The sequence below is a fragment of the Rhamphochromis longiceps genome, linkage group LG2 (genome assembly GCF_057381845.1).
Source record: "Rhamphochromis longiceps isolate RC_006_pf linkage group LG2, R_longiceps_female_GT1.1, whole genome shotgun sequence".
NCBI lineage: Eukaryota > Metazoa > Chordata > Actinopteri > Cichliformes > Cichlidae > Rhamphochromis > Rhamphochromis longiceps.
Genome location: NC_140558.1, coordinates 6,000,496 through 6,022,405, shown reverse-complemented (window position 1 = coordinate 6,022,405; position 21,910 = coordinate 6,000,496). Strand labels below are relative to the sequence as shown.

Sequence of the window (21,910 nt, the reverse complement as noted above, 5' to 3'; positions counted from 1 at the left end):
GGGGGCCAATTACACAGCTTTGTGTGAAATTGGAAAACCTGTTCTCTCAGAGCTCTAATGGATGTTCTGGTCATTAGTTATTTGAGAGTCTTCTCTGGCTGTAATCAAACATGAAACATTGCGTTAAGCGCCCATAAAAGAACAGCTGCCTCTCTAAGTGACCTTCTGTTTAAGAGAACCCAACTGTCAGCCATGTGGCGTTTTGTGACAATTATTATGTGTATCGCCATAAAAGCACTTCTTATTTCCTGTTTTTTTGCAGTGGTTGCATCTCATTTTAATGTCTTGCTCTCGGTTGTATTTACCTTTCTGGGTCTGTTAAGTGGCACTGTGCTGTCATAGCTCGCATATAAGGCAAATGCATAATCTTACCCATCTGCTCTCTCTTCGCAGTCGCGTCGCTTCAGTCTGGGTGTAATTTTAATCAGCAAAATTAATTATTTATTATTTCGATTTTCCCACTATTAGGGATTCTTAAACTCCTATGCTGATGCCTGTTTTTCTCTCTCCTCCCCTCCAGGTGACCATCTGTCAAGTCAGCAAGCTCCACCTCCTCTGCCACCAGCTCCACCCCCACACAGGCAACACCCCTCCATCACTTCCCTGAGCCGCAGCTCACTGGCCAATCAAAGGAGCCCAAGTCCACCACCCACAGCCGGCCTGGCGGCTGACTTGCAGAGTACGGCGGAATGCGTCCAGCTGCAGGACAGCTGGGTCCTGGGCAGCAATGTGGCCCTGGAGAGCAGGTGAGTGAACCATGGTGACCTACAACAGAACTGAAAGATTCAGGTCCAGATGTTATACTTGATGTATTTTCACCACTTTACATGCTGCATTTTTCATTTGAAAAGTGAAGGAGGTGGAAGTTGGCATATCTGTGTGCTGCGTGTTGAATTTTAATGCCTTTTTTTTTGGTCACGTGTTTCATGTGTCCTAAATCTGGTGACCTGTCTCATTAATCCACTGGCCTGTTTGATGTGCTTTTAAGACATCAGCCCATATTTCTAAAACTTACAGTCAGAGTTACCAGTCACTCAGTCTGTCATTAATGAACCAGCAGTTTGTTTTTTGTTGCCAAAAATGAGCTTTATATTTGTGTTTTTATGCTTTCTGCACATCTTTGTGATCATTTTAATGATCTGCACGGACCCATATACAGGATCAGTGGTGGAAGAAGGCACTGAATACATGGCAGTCTTAGTAGATGATAGTCGTAGCTTGCAACTTCCCCAAGACAACAACGGGGGACTCCAACAGCCAAGGCCGTGGAACACACTGAAAATTTCACAACACAGATTTTTAATAGCTGATGATTTTATCAATGTTTTGGTGCCATTCCTACAAACATGAGATGGTCACTCTATAATTTAAGAATTTCTCGACCAATTTTTAAAGTGATATTACACTGACACATGTTCATGACATAATATAGTTCCCTATATACCAGTTCATCACATTTCTACACTTTGTATGAATCTAAAGGGGTGATTGCTAAGTCGGAGAGACACAATGAGAAGGAAAATACATGATTAGGGAGAAGTATGTGAATATCTCTGAACTTGACAGTTATAATCAGAGAGGCCATAACTTAACAAGAAACTTGGTAAGCAGAGAGTGTGTTATACCAAAATCTGCTGCGCAAGACACTACTTTGTCATAAGAGCCACTGCCAAGTTTTCCCCCTGAAACATTAGTTACATCTTTCTTAATCAGTGAGCTCAAAATATCCTGGCTAATGAAGTGTGGTACATTGCGCTGTGACTCAGAAATGGCCTAGAGTAGATGATTGCATTCTAGCCTGATATTTCACTGGCACAGCGTCCCCTTTCTGAGGCTCAGATGAATGTAAACTTTGAATTTTGCGTGTGGCAGCATGGGGTAACAATCTCCTATGATCTGACTGAATCAATTGGGATACGTGGTGACAGTCTCACTTTCTTGGGAAGATGTGGTGATTGAATACTAACCGCTCAATGACCTTGAGCTGTCTTAGCTATATCGACAAAACAATATGTGCACACCTATCATCAGCTGAGGCATAAATCACTATCACCACAGTGGACTCTAAATCAAGTGCTTGTCAGTGGGTGGGAACAGGGGGTTGCCGAGAACCAACTGGGCCAAAAGGGAAGACCCGGTTCAGCACATAATTATAGATGTCAAGAAAACCACCAGGTTGGGAAATGTAAACAGAAGCTCAAGAAAGTATTCATTAGGCAGCCTTCAGGGGGTTTTGGGGCTGCAAAGTCCTGGCACAGCACATAAGAAGGTGGCCCAGAGTACCACAGGGATATGAATCTCTTTTGATTCCTCAACAGTGACTTGAATTTTATTTCCGATGGAGCGTAGTAGACGTGGCCATATGCGCAGACAATAAATAATTCTGTACAAGGCAGTTGATTAAAAAAGTGTCAAGTATAAATCATAATGTTATGATCTTGTTTAATATATTTCCTGTGACATCAAGACCTCCTTGAAAATAAAGCACTCATTTGACAGCATTAGCTACTTTTACAGCAATTAGCCATAATGAATTTTGTGTGTGTAACCTCCCATAAAAGTGTTGGGCTTCAAAGCACGAGTGCACTAATTTGACTCAATACCAACTAACTTTCACAATGAATAGCTTTCAGTGTTCTTTAAAATGAGTGAAGTGCTGCACTCAGTAACTACTGCTGTAACTCCTGCTCATTATTATATGGTGAGCGAATATCACTGATCCCACTGTGATTATGCTGCCACAGCTGTGTTAAAAATCAGAGTTTGATTTTGCCTCATTTACTCCAGCAGTTTAAACATATGAAACATATACATTAAGCAGATAAAGAAAAATTAAAATGAAACAGTCATCAAATGTTTTACAACTTGAACCCAGCTATAATTTGTAAAGGAAAAATATTATCATATCCTTTTCAAATAACTGTATAAATGTATTCGAGGTGAACTTTTGTGCTAGGATCGTGTAATGTAAAGTGCTCAATTAGCTGACAAGTGCATGTTCAGCTTTATATTCGCTGTTATTCTGAAGAGCTAAGGAGACATTCAGATCCTTAAAAAAAGTGTGGAGTAATTTTAATAAGCCCCCCAGGTTTTCCTCTTACTCATGACTTGGCTTCACTTTTCTGTGTGATATTTTCAATTAGAAATATTCAATTGAATTTCATTGTAAAATGAACTGTCATGTCTCTTAAGAGACTGGTGTACATCTGGAGTAATTATTCTTGAGCAGTGCTTAATCATTTGGGTGATATGGTATCAGTAATGTTGATGCCTTTATGGTGTAAGCTATAAGCTCTGTGTGTGTTCCACTGTAGCAAAGACATGAAGGTGTCTGCTTTCCTAAATGGAAAGAGGAAGTTTCAACATTTTTAGCACTCCATTTCAATGAGATTCAAGTAGAAAAGTCGTTATGACATTTGAGGATGATTCCTTTGAAGGCCAGCATAGCCACACGTTGCAGTTATAAATGTACTGTCAATCCTCATTGGATTCATGCATCATGGGAGTCCTTTGGTGAAATGAAATTATGTCTCTGCTCTAAAATCATCATGTGTCCCTCAGATACTGCATTTTCCTCATGGAAAATGTACTAGAATTGTTCTCGGGGGTGAAAAAGAACTGCAGAAGTAATCCAAGAGGATTTGGTTTATGCGTGTGCGTGCAGAGTTGTTTGTGTGGGACGTACATGTAAATCATGACTCAGACGGTCATGCTTCAGATAACAAAGGAGAAAGGGAACTTTTCTTTGTTCTTGTACAACAGCCACTGTGTCATGATTGCACCAGAACTGATTAGTCATGTGTAAGACACCAGCCAACTAGCCTTTTGGAAGAGAAAGGAGCATGCAGCGATGGCTGGTTACCTGCCAAAATGGATGGTGGTGTAGACAAAGTGGTAATCCTCAAGACATTTTTTTCTTTTTCTGCATGTTTTGCTTTTTATTTATTTTGCCAACATCGTTGGTGCCAAGCACATTTCTGTGGTGTTTCCAGGTTTCTGCATTATTTCCCTCTAGCCTTTATTTTAGACTAGTCTATAAACAACTGCTGCTGGTGCTGCTGGTGGTTGTGCTGCTACTGTTGCTGGCAAAATGTAGTGCATCTTTTTTAAACATGAACAGTGTTACATTATAAGGAAAACTAGATTCATCTAAAAGACACATTATAAATGTAACCTTATTGGAAGGAACCACAAATATATCTCAAAACTGGGTTTCATGCAGACTGTCTCAGACATGCTGTTATGCTATAAAAAAAACACATCATTGTATACATAAACACTAAGCTATCAAACCTATTCAGATTCACTAAATACGATAAAATCCATGTGCATGTCTGGTGGAGTGACTCAAGATGGAACCATGCTGATCAATGGCACTAAAAGTGTGGTGACGCAAAAATACATTCACAGTGCAGAGCTAGCTCTAACAGATTAGCACTTGCTTGAACACCCACTGTTGAGAGGGCAGGTGCTAATCTGGAGGAGAGACCATAACTGCAGCAAGTGTGAAAACAAGTCACCGCAATGCCAACTCACATCTGTAGTCTTTTTTTGGCCGTATTTAAAGCAGCCTGATTATTCCAGCTCTCACCTTGAAATGCTAATGCTAATACTGAAAGCGGCTAATGGCCAGATTACATATTCGCAGGGCTTCGATTTACATTGTTTCTAGTGTGCTCTCTCACCCCGACAGCTGGAGGTTAGCCGTAGACAAATCCACCCACTCACTGTTTAGTCTTTTGTCCTCTATGAGGATTTTTTCAAATGTCATCATGATGACAAGCAATGTTGTGAGAGCAGAGGAGACCAGGCTGGCTGCTGCTTTTGTGTTTTCGGGCATCTCAATGGGACAGACAGGCGTGCACACAAACACACTGCGATCACACTGACACACAGCCATTCACTCGCTCTCTATCCCTTTCAGTCTCACACTCTCTTGATTGTCTCTTTTCCCTCTCGCTCACTCACAACACACCACACTGCTATCACTGGGGCTGGCTGGATTAGCATAGTAATGTGCCTTGTTGCATCACACTGGCTGTAATCAATTACAGCCGGTCATCCAGTGTCTATAGCTGCAGACATTTACACTAGTCTGCTGTTTGTTAATCATGTCCAACAGCATTTCATCTTTAGACCCCTTCAGTCTGCTCTTTAGAGAAAAGTGCGGGCAAACATGAAAACCATCAGCACTAGAATTACTGAAAACGCCAAGTTCAATAAACGTCCCATATAAGAATTAGTCTTGGTAAGGCTGGTGCACACACTTTCAGAGTGACCCTGCATTCTCAAGTACGAAGCAAAGAGGGATTTAACTGATGCAAGTATACCTGATTTTACAGTTTTAAACCACTAATGAATGTGCCGTATGTTCTTGGTAATTATACACTGATTAGCCTCAACACTAAAACCACTGACAGGTGAAGTGAATAACACTGATTATCTCCTTACAATGACATCTGTCGGGGCTGGATATATTGGGCAGCGCGCGTACAGTTCGTCAAGCCGATGTGTTGGAAGGAGGAAAAATGGGCAAGTCTGAAGATCTCTGAATTTTGACAAGGGCTAATTTGTGATGCCAAGAAAACTGAGTCAGAGCATCTCAAAAACAGCAAGTCTTGTTAGGATTTCTGGCATGTAGTGGTTAGTAACTACCAAAGGTTGTCTATGGAGGCACACGTGGTGAAACTGCTCCAGGGAGCCCATAGTGATCGCACAAAAAAAAAAAAAAAAAAAAAAAAGCTATTGTAGTACAAACTGCAGAAAATTGTAATGATGGCTATGATAGAAAGTTGTCAAAACACACAGTGTGTGTCTACTGTTGAAAGTACCTGCAGTTGGCACCGTGGAGTGTGCATGCCTGTTTTTTGCCTAGAGGAGAGATGGCCGCAAGGTTTGTACTTTGGAAAGAAGAGCCAGTGCTAGTATTCGTGTGGATGTTACTTGGACATTAAAAATGGATCTAAACATTGGTGCAGATGACATATATCCCTTCTTGGCAACAGTATTTACTGATGGCAGTGGCCATTAGCAGGATAATGCACTCTGTGACACGGTAAAAAATGTTCAGAAGCAGTTTGAGGAACATGAGAGATTTTGAACTGTCATGTCGGCTCACATCGACTTGACCCGACCTTCAAATTCCCAAGATCTCAATCCGATCAGGCATCTGTGGGTTTTGTTGGAAAAACAAGTTGTCACAGTTCGGCTGTGTGGCAGGCAGGAGAAGGACCCAAACGCAAACTCACAGAGTCAAAAGTTAAACTCAAAAAACACAGCTTTATTGCTGGCGTGGAGTGGGACACGAAAAACAATACAAAATAACCTAAACTGGGAAAAACTAAAGCACAAGGAGCCACAGGGAAAAATCACACAGCTATGATGGAGGACGCAACACTGACAAAGAGAAACATGGGGCTTAAATACACTGAGGGATAACGAGGGGGAATGAGCCACAGGAGGAGAGCACAGCTGAGAGTAATTAAGCAGGACGAGGCAAGGGAAGCAAAACTAGAAACATTAACATAGAACAGACTGTGAAAGTAAAACAGGAAACACACTGACGGAACTCAAGACATGTGGACTTAACAGACTGGGGGAGACAGAACATAGGGATCTGAAACATGGAACAGAAAGGCACAGTAGATCAACATGAACATAACAACGCCACAGGGGAAGAGTAAAACTGAACACGATGAACACAGAAACACCAGACCTCTTCACAATAAAACAGGAAACATAATGAGACGTAGACATGACAACCCAAACTTCACAATGTAAGACACAGACATGAAACACATGAAAAGCAGGGGAGATTTACCATAGTTGGAAACACGAGGGGGAAATAATAAGAACTAGAAACACTTAAGCATGATAACAAATGAACTTAGGAACCTGAAGGGCTTACATAAACTAAAACATCAAAATGAACTAAAACTCAAAACACTGGGTCATAAGACCCAGGATCGTGACACAAGTCAGATCTATGGAAGCCCCAACTTGCGACTTATAGGACTTAAAGGATCTGCAGCTAAGGTCTTGGTTCCAGTTACCACAAGACATCTTAAGAGGTCTTTTGGAGTCAATGCCTTGACGGATCAGCGGTGTTTTGGCAGCACTAAGGGGGCTTGCATACTGTTAGGCTGCTGGTTTTACTGGTGTAGCAGATCTGTGAAGGTAGATTTGCATTATTCAGTCAGTTAATCAACTAAACATTGTAAATATCTATACCATTTTGTTGGATTTGTCTAGTAGTTGCTAAAAATGATACTTTGTGTATTTGTTTTTAGTGTCTAGTAGTAGTAGTCTCTTTCCTGAGAATGAAAAGATAATGTATTCATAGCATTGCCCAAATAAAGGACACACAGATTTACTGCATTTATTTAGAGGCAAAACTGTCTCCAGATCATCTGCCTAACTTGCATTCGGTGTTCACCTTCCTCAGATAGAGTACATAACCCTTTCAGCACACACATGCACGTCCATGTCTCTTTCTGTCTACCTCATCAGATTGCATCCACTTACACTTAACTCCCCCGATAGCCGTGTCTGTTTGCCTGCGTGTCTGACTACACGTCTGCCGCCTCCAACGTTGTGCAATTTTTGACCTCAATTCATACCCAACTGCATATTATAGAGTCTGCCGCAGCAACAGTACAGATTGTTCCAGACTGAGTGGTCTGAACTTCTCTTGGTTGCAGATGCCCGGTGCATTGTCATTCCAACAGTGAAACCTCATAACCTTTAAATGGAATCCCTGTCTGATCACAATGGCACGTGTCAATTGAAGCATTGAGGAGCCAGACGATACAAATCTGACATTTGTTCTTTTAGTCAAGAATTGATCAGTGGAGGTTTTACCTCAGAGATATGCTCACAGGAGAAACAAGAAACCTGAAATATCAGCGGCACCGCTGAAATACAAGAACTGCATTGTGGTGATGATGATGTGTCCTCCTGTCACATGTGTAAAATTTGTACGCCACTAATCAACTTTACTTAGAGACTAATATTCAGTCTGGAAAAAGAAGAATGCAGCAAAAGATGAAAGAATAATTTTTAGGGGCATTCAGAGCTTCCCTGAACTATGTAGTCATGTGTTCATATTATATAATCAGCCAAAGTCTGATTATTATTAGTAAGTGTTACGACATGGATTTTCAGTCTTTAACTGCTCGACTTCAGATTTTTCGCTCAATTAGCCATTCTCAAGCTCTTTAGTACAGAATCACAGTCAGGATTAAAACAGCCTTTACAAAACTTACATTTGAGACTTCACAGATGCTGCACAAATAATTGATGAGCAAACACGGGTTTATCGGTTTACTGGTGTGTTTAAATTAGTGGTTACCGTGGCAACCAACTCCTCCAGGAGAATCTACATAACACATTAAACACGACTTGTGGAAAACATTGTGTAGGACTTTTAGCAGAATGTGAGAATAAGAAAGCAAATCGGTGCATTCTCTTGCCCTTGGTCTGTGAAATTTGACTAATTTAGCACATTTGTTCAAAGTGGTATTTAACTAACTTTTTTTTTGTCTTATGTAAGTCGTCGTTTGCCTGGGAGCCTGCATTTTATTACTATATCAGTTTAGATGTTTGTATTTAATGTATTGTTTTAGTGTTGTCCTCACCTTTTATGCAGTTTGTTTTTTTCTCATAATCTTACAGCACTTAAGCACAAGATGGCCGAGTTCCAGTTGATATTAGGTGGTACAATATGGCTATTTTCAGGTGTAATTTTGTGTGTTACAGGTGTGGGTGACTCATTCATGTATGAGTGAGTCAAGTGTTCATAAAGAGAAAACTCATAAATGAAGCTGTTAAGTATTTTCTGGAGTGCTAAACTACTTGGGGTGCCTTACATCTAGAGTTTACAATACTGGTGTGAAAAAAACATGTTATCAATTTTCTGACTGTATTCTTCTTTATTTTAACAAAAAACGGGCATTGCAATAAGATTATACAGTTGAGGATTGGAAGAACATTTTCAATGCATGGTCAATCTGTCCAATTTCCCTGGCTGTCCACATAAGCCTGAAGGCATTTAGGTATTAATCTCTAAGTAGTGGCAAGAGTGGCAACAAGGCTTAATTCATTTACTTAAGAGCTTTTCACGTGGGGTTTAAAAGTTAATAGGACGATCACTCCGTAGTGCATTTGATTAAACCCTCTTAATTACCCCAGGTATAATGGGCTATTAGCAAAGGCCCAGTTGTAAAAGGGCAAGTGGGAGATGATTGTTTTTATGAGGTACTTCTTGTTCACCTTTTCCAATGTCAGGATTATACAGGATAGTAGATTATAACCCAGTTCCTCCTGTGGTGTGAGCCATGGGGAGTTGTAGCATTGCTGGGTATATTGAATTTTGATGATTCTTTATGCGTTTAACTATGTAAGTTTAATTTTGGAACTGTATATGACTATTGGAGGCACACTGGACACAAAACCAGTAGCAATCTGGGGCCATTTTGTCAAAGATAACCACATGATAACTGTGTGAGGTAGAACCACTGACTTAATAATGCTTTTTTTTGTTTTTGTTTTTCTACAGGCACTTTCTTTTTAAAACGGGCACAGGGACGACACCTTTCTTTGGCGCAGCAGCCCCTGGGTACACCATGGCAACGGGGACTGTTTACTCCACACCTGCGCGTCCTTTGCCCAGAAACAGCCTGTCCAGGGGGGCTTTCAAGTTTAAGAAGTCCCCTAAACATTGCTCCTGGAAATGCACCGCCCTGATTGCTGTAGGCATAGCTGTGGTTCTGTCCATCATTCTCTGCTACTGCATAGGTAAGGCTAAGATAAACATAAATTGCAATGTAAAATCAGAAACAGTTTTTCATGATTAATCTCCAAATGCACAGCTCTGTTCACAACTTAATTAGCTTCTTTTTTTTTGGTTTGTTAGGTTTTTTTTTGTCAAGAATGTACCTTTTTTCAACAAAAGTTATATATTGCTGTTTAGGTTGAGAATAAAGAGTATAAAAGAAGAAAGAATGAAGGGAAATATACAATTTTAACCCCAGACATGATGCCTTGATCACGATTCTTATATTTTTCCAGTTCAGCCTTAGCTTTAAAAATGCATCATGACTATGTGGCTAATTAAAATTTTAGTAAGGGATTATTACATATGTACCTTACCAAATCTATTTTACAATTTAAATGCATGCTTCTTAAAATATGTGTTAAACAGAATATAACTAAACTCTGCTCCTGTCTCTTCACAGACAGACCTTTAAATTGAACTATTTTGTTGTCTGTGTTTAATGTCTGAATTTTGACAGCATCTTTTCAGTGCCCTATTATGTCTCAATTAGTAATGTAATGATAGCTCTTTACAAACATCCACACAGCAGCGGCACAGGTTGGGTCAGGTGGGAAGACAAAAATAGGAATATGGAACCGGGGCAGGAGATTGTGGACATTTGTATCACAGCTTTTGGTCTCATTTTCAGGAACCTTATTTAAAACTAATTGAAATTTTAAAAGCTAAAAGAGCCACATGGTATTGGTTTCAAGGAATTTAGTTCTGATGCCTGAACACCTGAACCCAGTTTAAGTGTTTCTTTATGTCACAATCATAGACACACCTCGTCTTAATTTCACAATGTATGTTCCCTATAAAATCTGCACGTCTTATCAGTTCAATACTTCTGCTATAGCAGCTTTTTAAATTCGCTTCTCTTCCAAACGTATCCTCCACACACTCGAGTACTCACAATGTTTTGCTGCTGATCCGTTTGGAAAGAGTTCAGCAGGTGAAAATGTAATCTTTAAATTGCTCATATTACCCACTACTCTTGGCTGAACATCTTCACTGAGGTCTAAAAACAAGATTTCCCCCTTGATTCTCTGAAATAGCAATTAAGAGCAGATTCAGCCTGAAAATCCTAGCATCCACTGACAATATTTTTTTGGAACCATATATTGTTTATCGTGCACATATTTACACTGTTAGATGCCAACTGTTCTCATATTTGTAAATTTAAAATTAACCAACCATCTAGCCAGACAAAATGAAGTTTACCCCAAGCTTTGGTTAAAAATATTGCCACTGCATAGTTTTTGTTATTGCCTGACATTGCATGTCACCTGAATACATGAAAAGCAATTGTTTTTGTGCCAAGAGCAATGTATGTCTTTCTATTGTAAGGAGAAAAAATATGACTCTGTCATCTTCATTGACATTTGACAACCTTCAGACAAGCCATTTGGTCAAATGGAACAAATGAGAGGCAAGCTGGCTAGTGTGAATGGAGATGGCATGCCTCTTAATCTCAATGAAGTTTGATCTCTGCCAGGAATATTGCTATTTCACTGCCTTCTCCTTTTTGCAGCAATTGCAGACGTCGCGATATGATTCAGTATCTGACTAAGCTCTCAGTCAGATATGCAGACATGCCATCAGTACACTTTCCAGCAAGACATTCATACTTGTTTCCCTTTGACAGGGGGGTGTGCATCACCCTCATGCTTCTGATCCCCATCTCACAGGCCGACAGGCCTTTCATATCTTTGGGGGTTTCTGTTAAAACGCAGGCATGGAGGGAGGTTCAAATGGCACAGATGGCAACGTCAGAATGGAACAAGTTTGGGAGCTAAACTCTTTTAACAAAGGAAGCAGTTCTAAACTCTTGAAATTTAACCTTGGTCCACAAAGCCTTTGTTGCACTGCAACTAAAACTCGTTTATACTGTCAAACAGGAAATGCTTTTATCTCGGTCAGGAAGATAAACTAATGCTCATCTTTTAACCCTCCTTTGGGCAATATTTCCTTCAAGAAGGCTTTTGAATGCTCTGTTGTTGATGTTGTTGCTTTTTTTATTTATTTATTTTTTACAGCGTGTCAGAGCTGACTTCTAGCTAACCTTTATAATCTTGACCACAGCAATAAAGCCGTTACAGATTCATCTCTCCTCCTGCCCTCCCTTGTCATCCAAGCCCTTAATCTTTACACTGTGCCTTTCTCCCAGAGCGGATATATAAGTATTCATCCAGCTTGGAGGCAGGGGAAATGTGACACAGTTGTATAAGGAGAAATATGGCGATGTTGGGAAGATCCTATAACTAGTGTTTTATTGCTAAATAGAGAGGGAAGTGCTCTAGGAGGAGAGGTCATAAATGTGCTATATCAATATCAATATTCATAATCCCTTTATTGACTTAACTGTTTAGTTACTTGGTTGTGGTTCGTGATCTTGTATCATAAAATTAAAATGAATGTCTACATAAATATTTTACCTTTGCTCCTCCGTGGAAAGGAATCAGTTGCTATTTTTGTTTGTCTGTTTTAAGCTTGTGCTCATAACAGATCTGCAGAGTTTACTCAGGAAGAATGTGCAGAAACTGCCATTTGTTCAGCTGTTGTTACTAACAGTTCTAGCAGATTGGATTCATTTACAACATTTTCATCCCAACAATCACCAACTCGTTTAATTGTAGACCTGTCGAATGCTTGGTAATTGTATTTTTGGCCCGACTCCAGAGTGTGCGCCTCATCTCGCTCGGTGCAGAAATGCGAGCGAGCGAGGTGTGCACGCATGCGAGGGAGCGTGAGTTAAACAGATGCAGCCCTCTGCCACTTGCCTCAGGTGTCTCAGAGTGTTTCCACCACTTCCTCTCTCTTTCATCCACCGCCAATTTACCTGCCAGGTGCAATGACTCAAATAGCGACAATGTGCACTCATACTTTAATACTTTTCCGCTGTCAGTTCACACAGTCCCATTGGTACAAAGACAAGCTCAAAGACAAATGCAAGCACACCTTCATCTGCAGCATGTGAAATAGACCGTGTTTCCTGCACCATATTATTCAATGTCTTTTTTGTTCTGAAACCGAGGTTAAGATTTTATTAGCAATGATTTTTTTGGAAACAAGTATAGTTTAGATAAATTGTTTGGGTTATTTTTTTTTTTTATTGAATACATTTGAAGACTTAAATCCTCACCAGCAGAACAGTAACAAAAATCAGACCCTGGCTGACCGACAACAGCAGCTCCTGCAATTCAAATGAGGCAAACCTGCTGAGGTGAAGCTTTCGTGTTCCAGCTCTGCAAACTGGCCTGATTGGAAGAATTTCAGCGATTGTTCAGATATAGGGAGGCCAATCAGGACCGAGTACAGGTTTAATGCTCTGATTGAATGCAGAGGGAGAAAACCGTGTGGATTTTAGGAATGGACTTAAAACTCAACTGCATAAACAAAGCATGTCCTCACTGATTATACTGTTGAAAGTAAATGAAGATAAAATACTTCCCTTATTTTGCATTTGTGTTTCAATGTCAGAAAACTGTAGAAAATATATTAATAATGTCTAAAAACAAACCATCCACTGTTTTGTGGACCTTTTTGCCCCGTGAAAGTGCATCTTATAGATTTCTCATTTGGGATGAAAGTCATTCACTGAAACATTGTGCCACAAAAAAAGAAAAAATAATCAATTTTGCACTATTCATTTTATTTACTCAAAGGTTGCCTCATTAAGGTGCTGGCTATCACAACAATATACACATAGCAGGAACCTTTGGTTTTAACAAGGCTATAAAATCTACCAGGGCAGGTTCCTCCACCCATGCAAAAAGCTGAGTACTGTGTTGGAGAAACTTGATGTGCCAATCAAGTGCAGAAACTTCCCAAGACACTGAGCTTTCTTAAATTGCTACTGGACCAAAAAAGCAAACCTTGTGTTGGTTGATGTTGTGGTGGAGAAAATTGTTAAGCCATTTGAGTGTGATGGAGACACTATACCAGAGAACAGGAACATCTTAGGTGTACTCTAAGCTGTAGAGCTTATTTCACAGAATCCCCTGGGGAGATTTCTAGAAAGATGGTATGAAGCAGGTTCAACCATCAAACAGCTGTAACTCAATAATTTTTAGGCTGTTGAGTTACAAGTTGTTGCCGGGATTCTGTCACTCCAGATAAGCTCTCTTTCTCTCAGGTAAACTCACTAAAGATTTTTGGGGATATTAGGCATTAGAAAAGCTTCACCTTTTCTGACTGCTTTGTGAATCCTGTAAAACAGTAGTTTGCCTATTTTATTTATTTACCTATAAATCAGAAACATATTTCATTTGGCACTCTGTTTGTCTAGTAACAACACTAACAAGAATCGTGTGAACAAGGTGTGGGAATTTGCTCTGAGAGTAGCCAGGGGAGTATTGGATGTGTATATCAGAGCTCAAACAAACGTGTTGCCAACTCACAAATTCAGCCTCTTATTCATCGTCCATGTAGATGTTCCACAGGCCAAATTTTGACATCAGCGATTAAAGGCTAGCTTTTCCAGCTTCTTTCTCAGGAAGAGAATTTCTCATGGTTCCATAAATATTAATTGAATGGACCTAGGCTGCAGGAATAACTTATGCAAATTCATAAATTGAGGGCTATTCACCTCAAAGCAATTTGTTGATGAGGTAAGTAGGGATTCAGGCCCCAGTGCGCTAAGAGCAGAAACGAGGGAAGGGCTCTCTGTGATTCTGTGGTGCCTCGGACACACAAGTGCATACCGCCACACACAGTTTCCTTTCTGGTGGATGGCTGGTGATTCTGGACACAGGATTGCAGAGCAGATAGACTCTGCATCTACAATTAGGAGCCAACTGAGTCACACAGTTTTTTTTACAGAGGGAGAGATTTGTATAAAGATTTGCTTATTTGTTGTTTTTTCGGTAAGTGGGATTTTTGTTTGTGGCATGTCAGTTACTCTGTAGGGTCACCACTTTGCCCCAAACTACTGAATGGATTGTCTTGAAATTTGAAAGAGAAATGAATCATCCTCACAGGATTAATGGCTTTGGCAGACTTACGAGTGTTTGTATTTGTGGTTCTGAGTGAACCACATGCAATCGAATATGCTGCATATATTCAGGATCCCTGAAGGACTTTGAATTCCACGGCTATTAATTGGACACTATTGCTAATGTTTCATTATGCTGATCCTTTTTATTTTCAAATCAACCATTTCTAACATTTTTTTAATCAGCCACTGTTGGTCCATAATGCAAAATAAATAAACAAGGTTTAGAAATTGTAATGGATTGTGAACCCAAAAATTTGTAACTGGTAGTTTAATAGGGACTGTATCTACACTGTATTTGTTAGTGCACACATGCCATTCAGTGTCTCGTTTGATGAAGCAAACAATCTTCTACCAGAGTAAGATTTCTTATTTTTTTCTTCTTGCAAATACAGCTTTAGAAAAAATATTAAAAGTTATGCAAACTTTTATTTTACCTGCTTTATTTTTGATGCAGCTAATCATTTTTCTAAGCTTATGTCCCACAATATTTGTTTCCTTTTTCTCTTTTTTTTCTAGGCAGAGGGTTTTTCATTTTAGGTTAATGCACCGTGTCCCCAGCTGAGCCTTGCAATTTGGGGCCCAGCTTAACAGACCGTGTTTCTTTTGGATTCTCCTCAGTAAAAGCCACCAATATGTTGTCCTAAAAACTGAAAATATGACCATGGAAGACTATACTGTGTTTGTATTTAACTTTGAGGATACATAAGACTGTTGTAGGGTGTTCAAAATATGTTACGTACATCCTATCTGATTGTTATATTTGAACTGAGACTTACTAGGATTCTAACACTGCCAAATATTCAGAAAAAGTTGAAATATTATATGTGGGAATCGGTAGAGAAAAAAGAAAGAATGAAAAAAAGAACAGGTGTGCTCAGATCGTACAGGATTTCACATCGGGAGGTGCTCCCTGTGAAAAGTCAGACTTGTCAAAATTATTGATGAACCAGTCAGAAACCATTTCTACAGGTGATGCTGCTGATTTGTTTCAGCAGCACCTGCAAGAAAAAAAGATTCTGACACTCAGCATGGTGTTACCTGAATGTGCTGGTAAACATTATCACTCAGTGCTATCCCCATTATTTCACTGAAATTCAAGCCACCAGTGCACCTGTTCATACGATCTACCAAGGACGAGTCCTGTGTGACTCAATTGATGCCAAGCATTTCCAACAGTAGCCTTTAAAAAACACACACACTCAATTGATTTCTTAACAAAGTATCTATTAATACATTGCACATACAGTTTTCCGTCTCTTCTTGGTCTCCTTCACATTTGATAGTCTCTCTGGCCCCACATCCACCTCTCAAGTTATTTGCTGCAGTCGACATCCATCTTCCCAGCAAGCGATGGGTGTTGGAGAAAAGTTCCTCCCGCAGATCAAATGGTCGGAAATCAAGATGCTTCCTCAGCATGTTTCCTGGCTGGTGACTTTGAAGGAGATTGGCCCTCTCGCTGTGCTCACAGAAGTACCTCAGTTTCCCAAAACAACAAGAAGAACAGTTTGATTGCACCCAATACTGCGACAATAAAGCTGGTTGTCTGAATGAAAGCCAGTCACAGTTTAGTTATGTAAGAGAACTAGAGTGTTGCAGCATCTTACCCTCTCACTTCCCTCTCCTGCTGTGAGTGTCTGTCGCAATACATGGTCTTACACTTTCATCAAACTCTCTGTGTGTCTCTCTCTTCCTCCATCTTCTTCTAACACATAAAGCTGCATCTGTGTCCTTCCTGCTTTGTATTAGTGTTGGAGAAGTTACGACTTTTCCAGTGTATCTTGTGTGCTTGTCTGAAGTGGAAGCTTTTCGCCAAAATAGAAATCCTGCCTGCTGCTTTCTTAAATACAGTAACGGTTTGTGTCCAGGCACTTTGGAGCATTAATGAACCGCGCTCCCCAAGGAAACATGCCACAGCAACGGGGTTGCTAACTATTGATTGAAATGACTCTGTCTGGCCTGTATCGGTGCTGTGTTTACATAAAAACCACCCATGGCAGCGTAGTCACTGAAAACAAAATTTAAACTGAAATATTGGAAGTTAAACTGTTGTTGTTTTCACCCTGCATCGGATTCAACTATTGTGCACTCCCACTGGTCTTTTGTGCTTAAGTGGCTTGATTGTTTCTGTGCCACTATTTGGTTATTTGTTTATCTATTTCTACAAGCCCACGCAGTTATTTTTTTTTTTGTGTATTTCACAGCAATGCACCTTTTCGGCCTCAATTGGCAGCTCCAAGAGTTGGACAACCAGCCGGCTTTTGAAAATGGAGGAGTTGGGAAAACAGGGCCCACTCAGTCGAGTGTAGGGACAGCTCTCTCTGCTGATGGTGAGGAAATAAGAATGACATGTAATGCACAATATTAATATTATTTATTCTTTTGTTGGCTTCACTGGATTTTAGTTTGGATTGTATATAAAATATATTGTGTGGGTTTTAAATATTCTGAATACTAAACAGTTTAAAGGAAAGGGGAGGTGTTGATTAGTTATTGGCCAATGAATGAAAAACTTTCATCTAAAATCAAGGGTTTCTTTAGTTGATGCATTTGAAATTTAATGTCAGAACAAAAAGCAGAGTGAGTTTTAACGACACACAAATTAATTAAATCAAGCAAAGGTCTAAATAGCAATAAAGACAAATTCCGGCTGCAAAACATTTGGCTTCCACATTCAGCTCAATGCCCAGACTTTCAAATTTATTGAGATCTTTCACCTTCTGAATATTAATTAACTGATTCCAGACAGCTTTCTACTCTCTAATCATAATCTCGGACCATTGTGTATTCATCAACAAGCAGGCGGGCCATTGCAGCTCACCTTTACAGCAAAAGCCACCAAATTAATCTCTAAGCGCACACATTATTTAGAATGCATAGCCATGAAAACAATAATTGAGTTGAGTAGGCCAGGCAAAAGCTCAGTTGTTTAAACTCAACTAGATTTAAATCCTCATAAGTACTGCTAATTAAGATAGCATGAGACAGGTTTTGGACTGTTTAAAGGCAATCAATAGTCAGCTATTATTCTCCCTGGAGGTAAACTTGGCTTCCAGTCTTCACTTTGACTGAAGCTAAAGTGACAGGCAATGGCCTCATTACACGCACAACACTGAGGCATGCAAATAACTGGGGTCTGCCACAAACAGATATAGCCACAGCTACAGTATATCTATGTCCACACTCTATAATGCGTAAGAACAGAAGAAGCAGTAAAGGTATGCAAGTGTATCATCCAGCTGCATTCCTTCCTCAGCAGAGCCTTAGATGGTAGGGGTTTAAAAATGCTTTACAGCTTTTTCTTCTTAACAATAAAATGCATTCTTATAATAGCACCTCGCAAGCTACAGTTTTTTAATTGAGTATGAGTTATATTTAAACCCACCATTTCTCCATCTTTGCCACTCGGAGGGCACAGTTTAAAGACATCGTTCTCCAAATTGTTTTGATTTGCTGTTATTGGTCTGGCAAGGTAGTGCTCAGTATATGTGACAGATTCCATTTAGACCTTATCTGATATGAAGGCTTAGTCTATGAGTCACCGGGACCAAAGTAAAAATGGAAGACTTGGCCTCTTAGTCTTATAAAAGGGCAATTATATCTGGTCATTTTGTTGTCGAGCAGTGCATCATGGACTACAGGGAACCATTACTTTTAATACTCCCTTGCTCAGTCACAATTCATTTGGAAAAGATATGACTATTATGCCCCTGTGCATGAATAAAACAATTCAATGCTGCAAAGCAAAAGATATATGAAAAATGAGAGGATAGCAAGATTCTGCGATGACTTATTTGCACTGTTGGTCAAATGGTTTAAAAAAAAATGTGTTTTTTCCAGTTGTTGTTGGAACTTGCACAATGTAACTTCTCAGTGTGTCCAGCCAATGCCAAACCAGCTCAATGGGGTTTAAATATGGGGACTCTGCTGCCCTTCCATCATTGTCCACTTTTCTTCTTCTGATATTTTGGCTCATTATCGTGCTCTAGGATGACCAACCAGTCGGTCTTCCTTTTTTCCACCATTTTTATAGCATTATGCTGTACTAGTTCCTGCAGTAGAGTGTAATAATCAGAAGGTGTAGTAACAAAGTCGGTTCTGATACGGGCTTTGCACAGAGACGAAGGCTGTGTGAGCGATCATTAAAAGTTGAGGCACCTATAGGAACTGTTTGCATTAACTTTCAGTACTTATTTCCATTGTTGTGAGAAAGCTGTTAATCCTTTTTCTTAATCCTTCAATATGTCTGCTTTTATTCATTTATTTATTTATATATTCATTCTTTGGGTAGTTTAGTTACTAGTTTTTGTATGATTTATTTGCTGGAATTCATACTTATTTTTGGAGTTCTTCTAAAACTTTTGGATGGTTGTGTTCAGTCAATATCACCTTAACTCTATGGTTTCGGGTTTGTTTCTCTCTTATAGGAAGGACTAGCGTGCTTCATCCGGAAAACAACTCCATCGATACTGGGCAGGTGGACATAGGGAAGCGAGTGGGTCAGAGCATTCCACCGGGTGTGTTCTGGCACTCTCAAATAAACATGGAGGAACCAGGCTTTCTTAAGTTCAACATTTCAGTACAGAAAAATGCACTGATTGGAGTCTATGGACGAAAGGGCCTCGCACCATCTCACACTCAGGTAAAGGCTTTGATGTAACTTCTTTAAAATTAGGATAGTGTGAAACTGAGTCAAGAAAACCAAAACACATCGTCTTATATTTGAAAAGTCCGATTGATAAGCGGTGAAAGCATATTGCTAGAGAATGTGCTTACTGGGGATAACTTGGATGGTTCTTTCTTTGTCACTAGTGTAACTAGATTTAGGACCCCAATATCTGGTCTCACCCTTGCTGCTCTGTTCAACTCTCAACAGATTTAATTACATTTAACGTCCTTCAATGGTGGATATGAACATAAAGTCAAAACAGTGAAGATATCCTGACGTTTCTGGAAATCCTTCCTTTTGCACTGCCTTTTTCTGTTGTTCTCAGTTTGTTTGCACATATAATACCCTGTATGTTTAATGTTTTGCATCAACAAAAATTATTGTACATCCAATTAAGGATGTAAAGATTTATTTTTTTAACCTTTTATCATTTATTTATTTGCACCTTTAGGGCACAACACAGTACTGACATATTAATCACCTTGTAAAGGCTTTTTAGCTGCTCAGTGCTCCATTATCAGGTTGTGTGCATTGGTTAATAGAGGCTTTTCACTAATGGGTGCCTGCTGTGTCTGGAAAAAAGGCAAACGGTGACACTGAACCAAAAACCGTAAAGTTTTACGAGCTACTGAAATCTCTCACCGAACACTTTTCTTAAGAATAATTACAGTAATTATCTGTGAGTTTATCACTACGAACAAGCCTTTTTTGCTTATATCTACTGAAGAGAGTTGTGGTGGCAGGATTTAGAAATTTGATTGCATTTTCTATTATCTGTGGAAGCCATTTCACTGTGTCCTAAAGAAGATGTGGGTGAAACTGACAGATTAAATTCAGATTACATAAGGGTTGTTTTTTTTTCCTTTGCTTTACTTCTATATGAATATGGGGGCTTTTGCAAATTAGAACTCGGTGTAGTTCAATTTTCTGCTCTCAGGTTTGATTTGCCCATGTGTGTGGGCATGCACAGCTTTCACTTCCACTAAATGGCTGCCATTTGCAAATTGAAGTGTTTCCAAAATGTCTGATGTGTCACTTGAATGGCATTTCTGGGTATCTGAATGTCCAGTGTCTAGTGATGGTGATGGAAGCACTCAGACAATGGCTATTTTCCACCACACTTGACAGCAAAAGCTCTTAGCTTCACCTTCTCGACATTCTCTCTTAGTAAAGATGGGCTTCACTCAAGTGAAGACAGTTAGGGCCACTCTTGATGGAAGAGAGTCCAATGCAAGTGACAATAGGTGAGCTGGATTGCACTTTCAAGGTGAAAAAAAGGTAGCCCAACAAAATCAAAGACCAAAGGGTACTAATTAACAAGACACTACTTTTATGTCTCGAGCAATTGTTGCACTGACACTCAAGCTTGTCAATGGTGGGCACTGTGTCCATTGTTCCAAATTACATTCTATTCAGGTACTGGGGGCACAAATCAATGCATTTACTTAACTGAGCATGAAAGACCCCAATGAGAGATATTGACTGTTCGTCGTATTCACAGCTTGGAAGACAAGACTGCATTTAAGTGCAACAGCCTTTCCACCTTTCTCAAATATAGAGTTCCTCCATCTGCTATTGAGTGTCTCTCTGTGCTGATACAAACCAGAAGTTGGGAGGAACAAACTTTCCTTTTTTCTTTTTTTCTTCTTAGCAATTTGTACTCTGTTGTACGACTACGGCTTGTCCACTCAATCTAAAGGCATTCACCGCCTCTGAGCATTCCTCCTCTGTCCATGGGGCATCCAGCAGTCTCTTCACGCTTGGTCTCTTGACTGTTACTCACCCATATTGTTGGATTGAGATGAGTTGGGGAGGGGGCCTTTCACACAAGCTAGTCGAGATGTATGCACTTGGCCGGGGAGTTTAGGGTTTCTGGGATGAACTGTTTTATTACTTCTCCCTCAAGTCAACAACACAAAGAAGTCAACTTCCGCCAGGTTAATATCCCTACCCTGCCCCCCTGCTCTGCTCAGAACGCTTTAAATCACAGCATTGACTCTTCCTGCCCCTCGCTTAATGCTCTCTTCTCAGTCGTTTGCAAGTCAACTAAAAGGTCGCCTGGGCCTTTGAGTTTGTCACATTCCTGAGCACTAAATCCTGTTTTAATTCACCTTTTGTCCCCATTCTTAATCCATTTGGACATTTGTTGTGTTTCCGTGAGACAGAATATTCCATAGGTCCTCGATTATAAGTGTCTTTTTTTATCGCCCTTAATGTGGATTACAAAAGAATGTTAAAATTATTTGTAAATTCAGTTATTACTGAAATCAAATGATGAAGTGTTGACTTCCAGCTGAAATAAACGGAACATTTGTGGTCAAATTTTATAAACGTATGTGTCTGAATTTTCCCTTTAAAAGTGCTTCAGCTGTGGTGTCAGTCAGAAATCAATGGCTTAAACAGTTCATCAAAGCCCTCTGCAAACAGCCTCATC

General features: G+C 39.8%; 1 protein-coding gene across 9 annotated transcripts in view; it reads left to right on the top strand.

The window, feature by feature from the left end:
- LOC146676871 (teneurin-3) overlaps positions 1–21,910 on the top strand; it is a 146,000-nt gene that overhangs the window by 58,827 nt on the left and 65,263 nt on the right. For 8 of the 9 annotated variants that reach the window (XM_085415834.1, XM_085415819.1, XM_085415801.1 and 5 more), the window contains 4 exons: positions 521–746; positions 9,557–9,795; positions 17,012–17,137; positions 19,235–19,449. In XM_085415834.1, coding sequence (XP_085271960.1) covers positions 521–746; positions 9,557–9,795; positions 17,012–17,137; positions 19,235–19,449 — 806 coding nt within the window. The remainder of the gene's footprint in view (positions 1–520; positions 747–9,556; positions 9,796–17,011; positions 17,138–19,234; positions 19,450–21,910) is intronic. The other variant, XM_085415828.1, reaches the window with a different exon arrangement.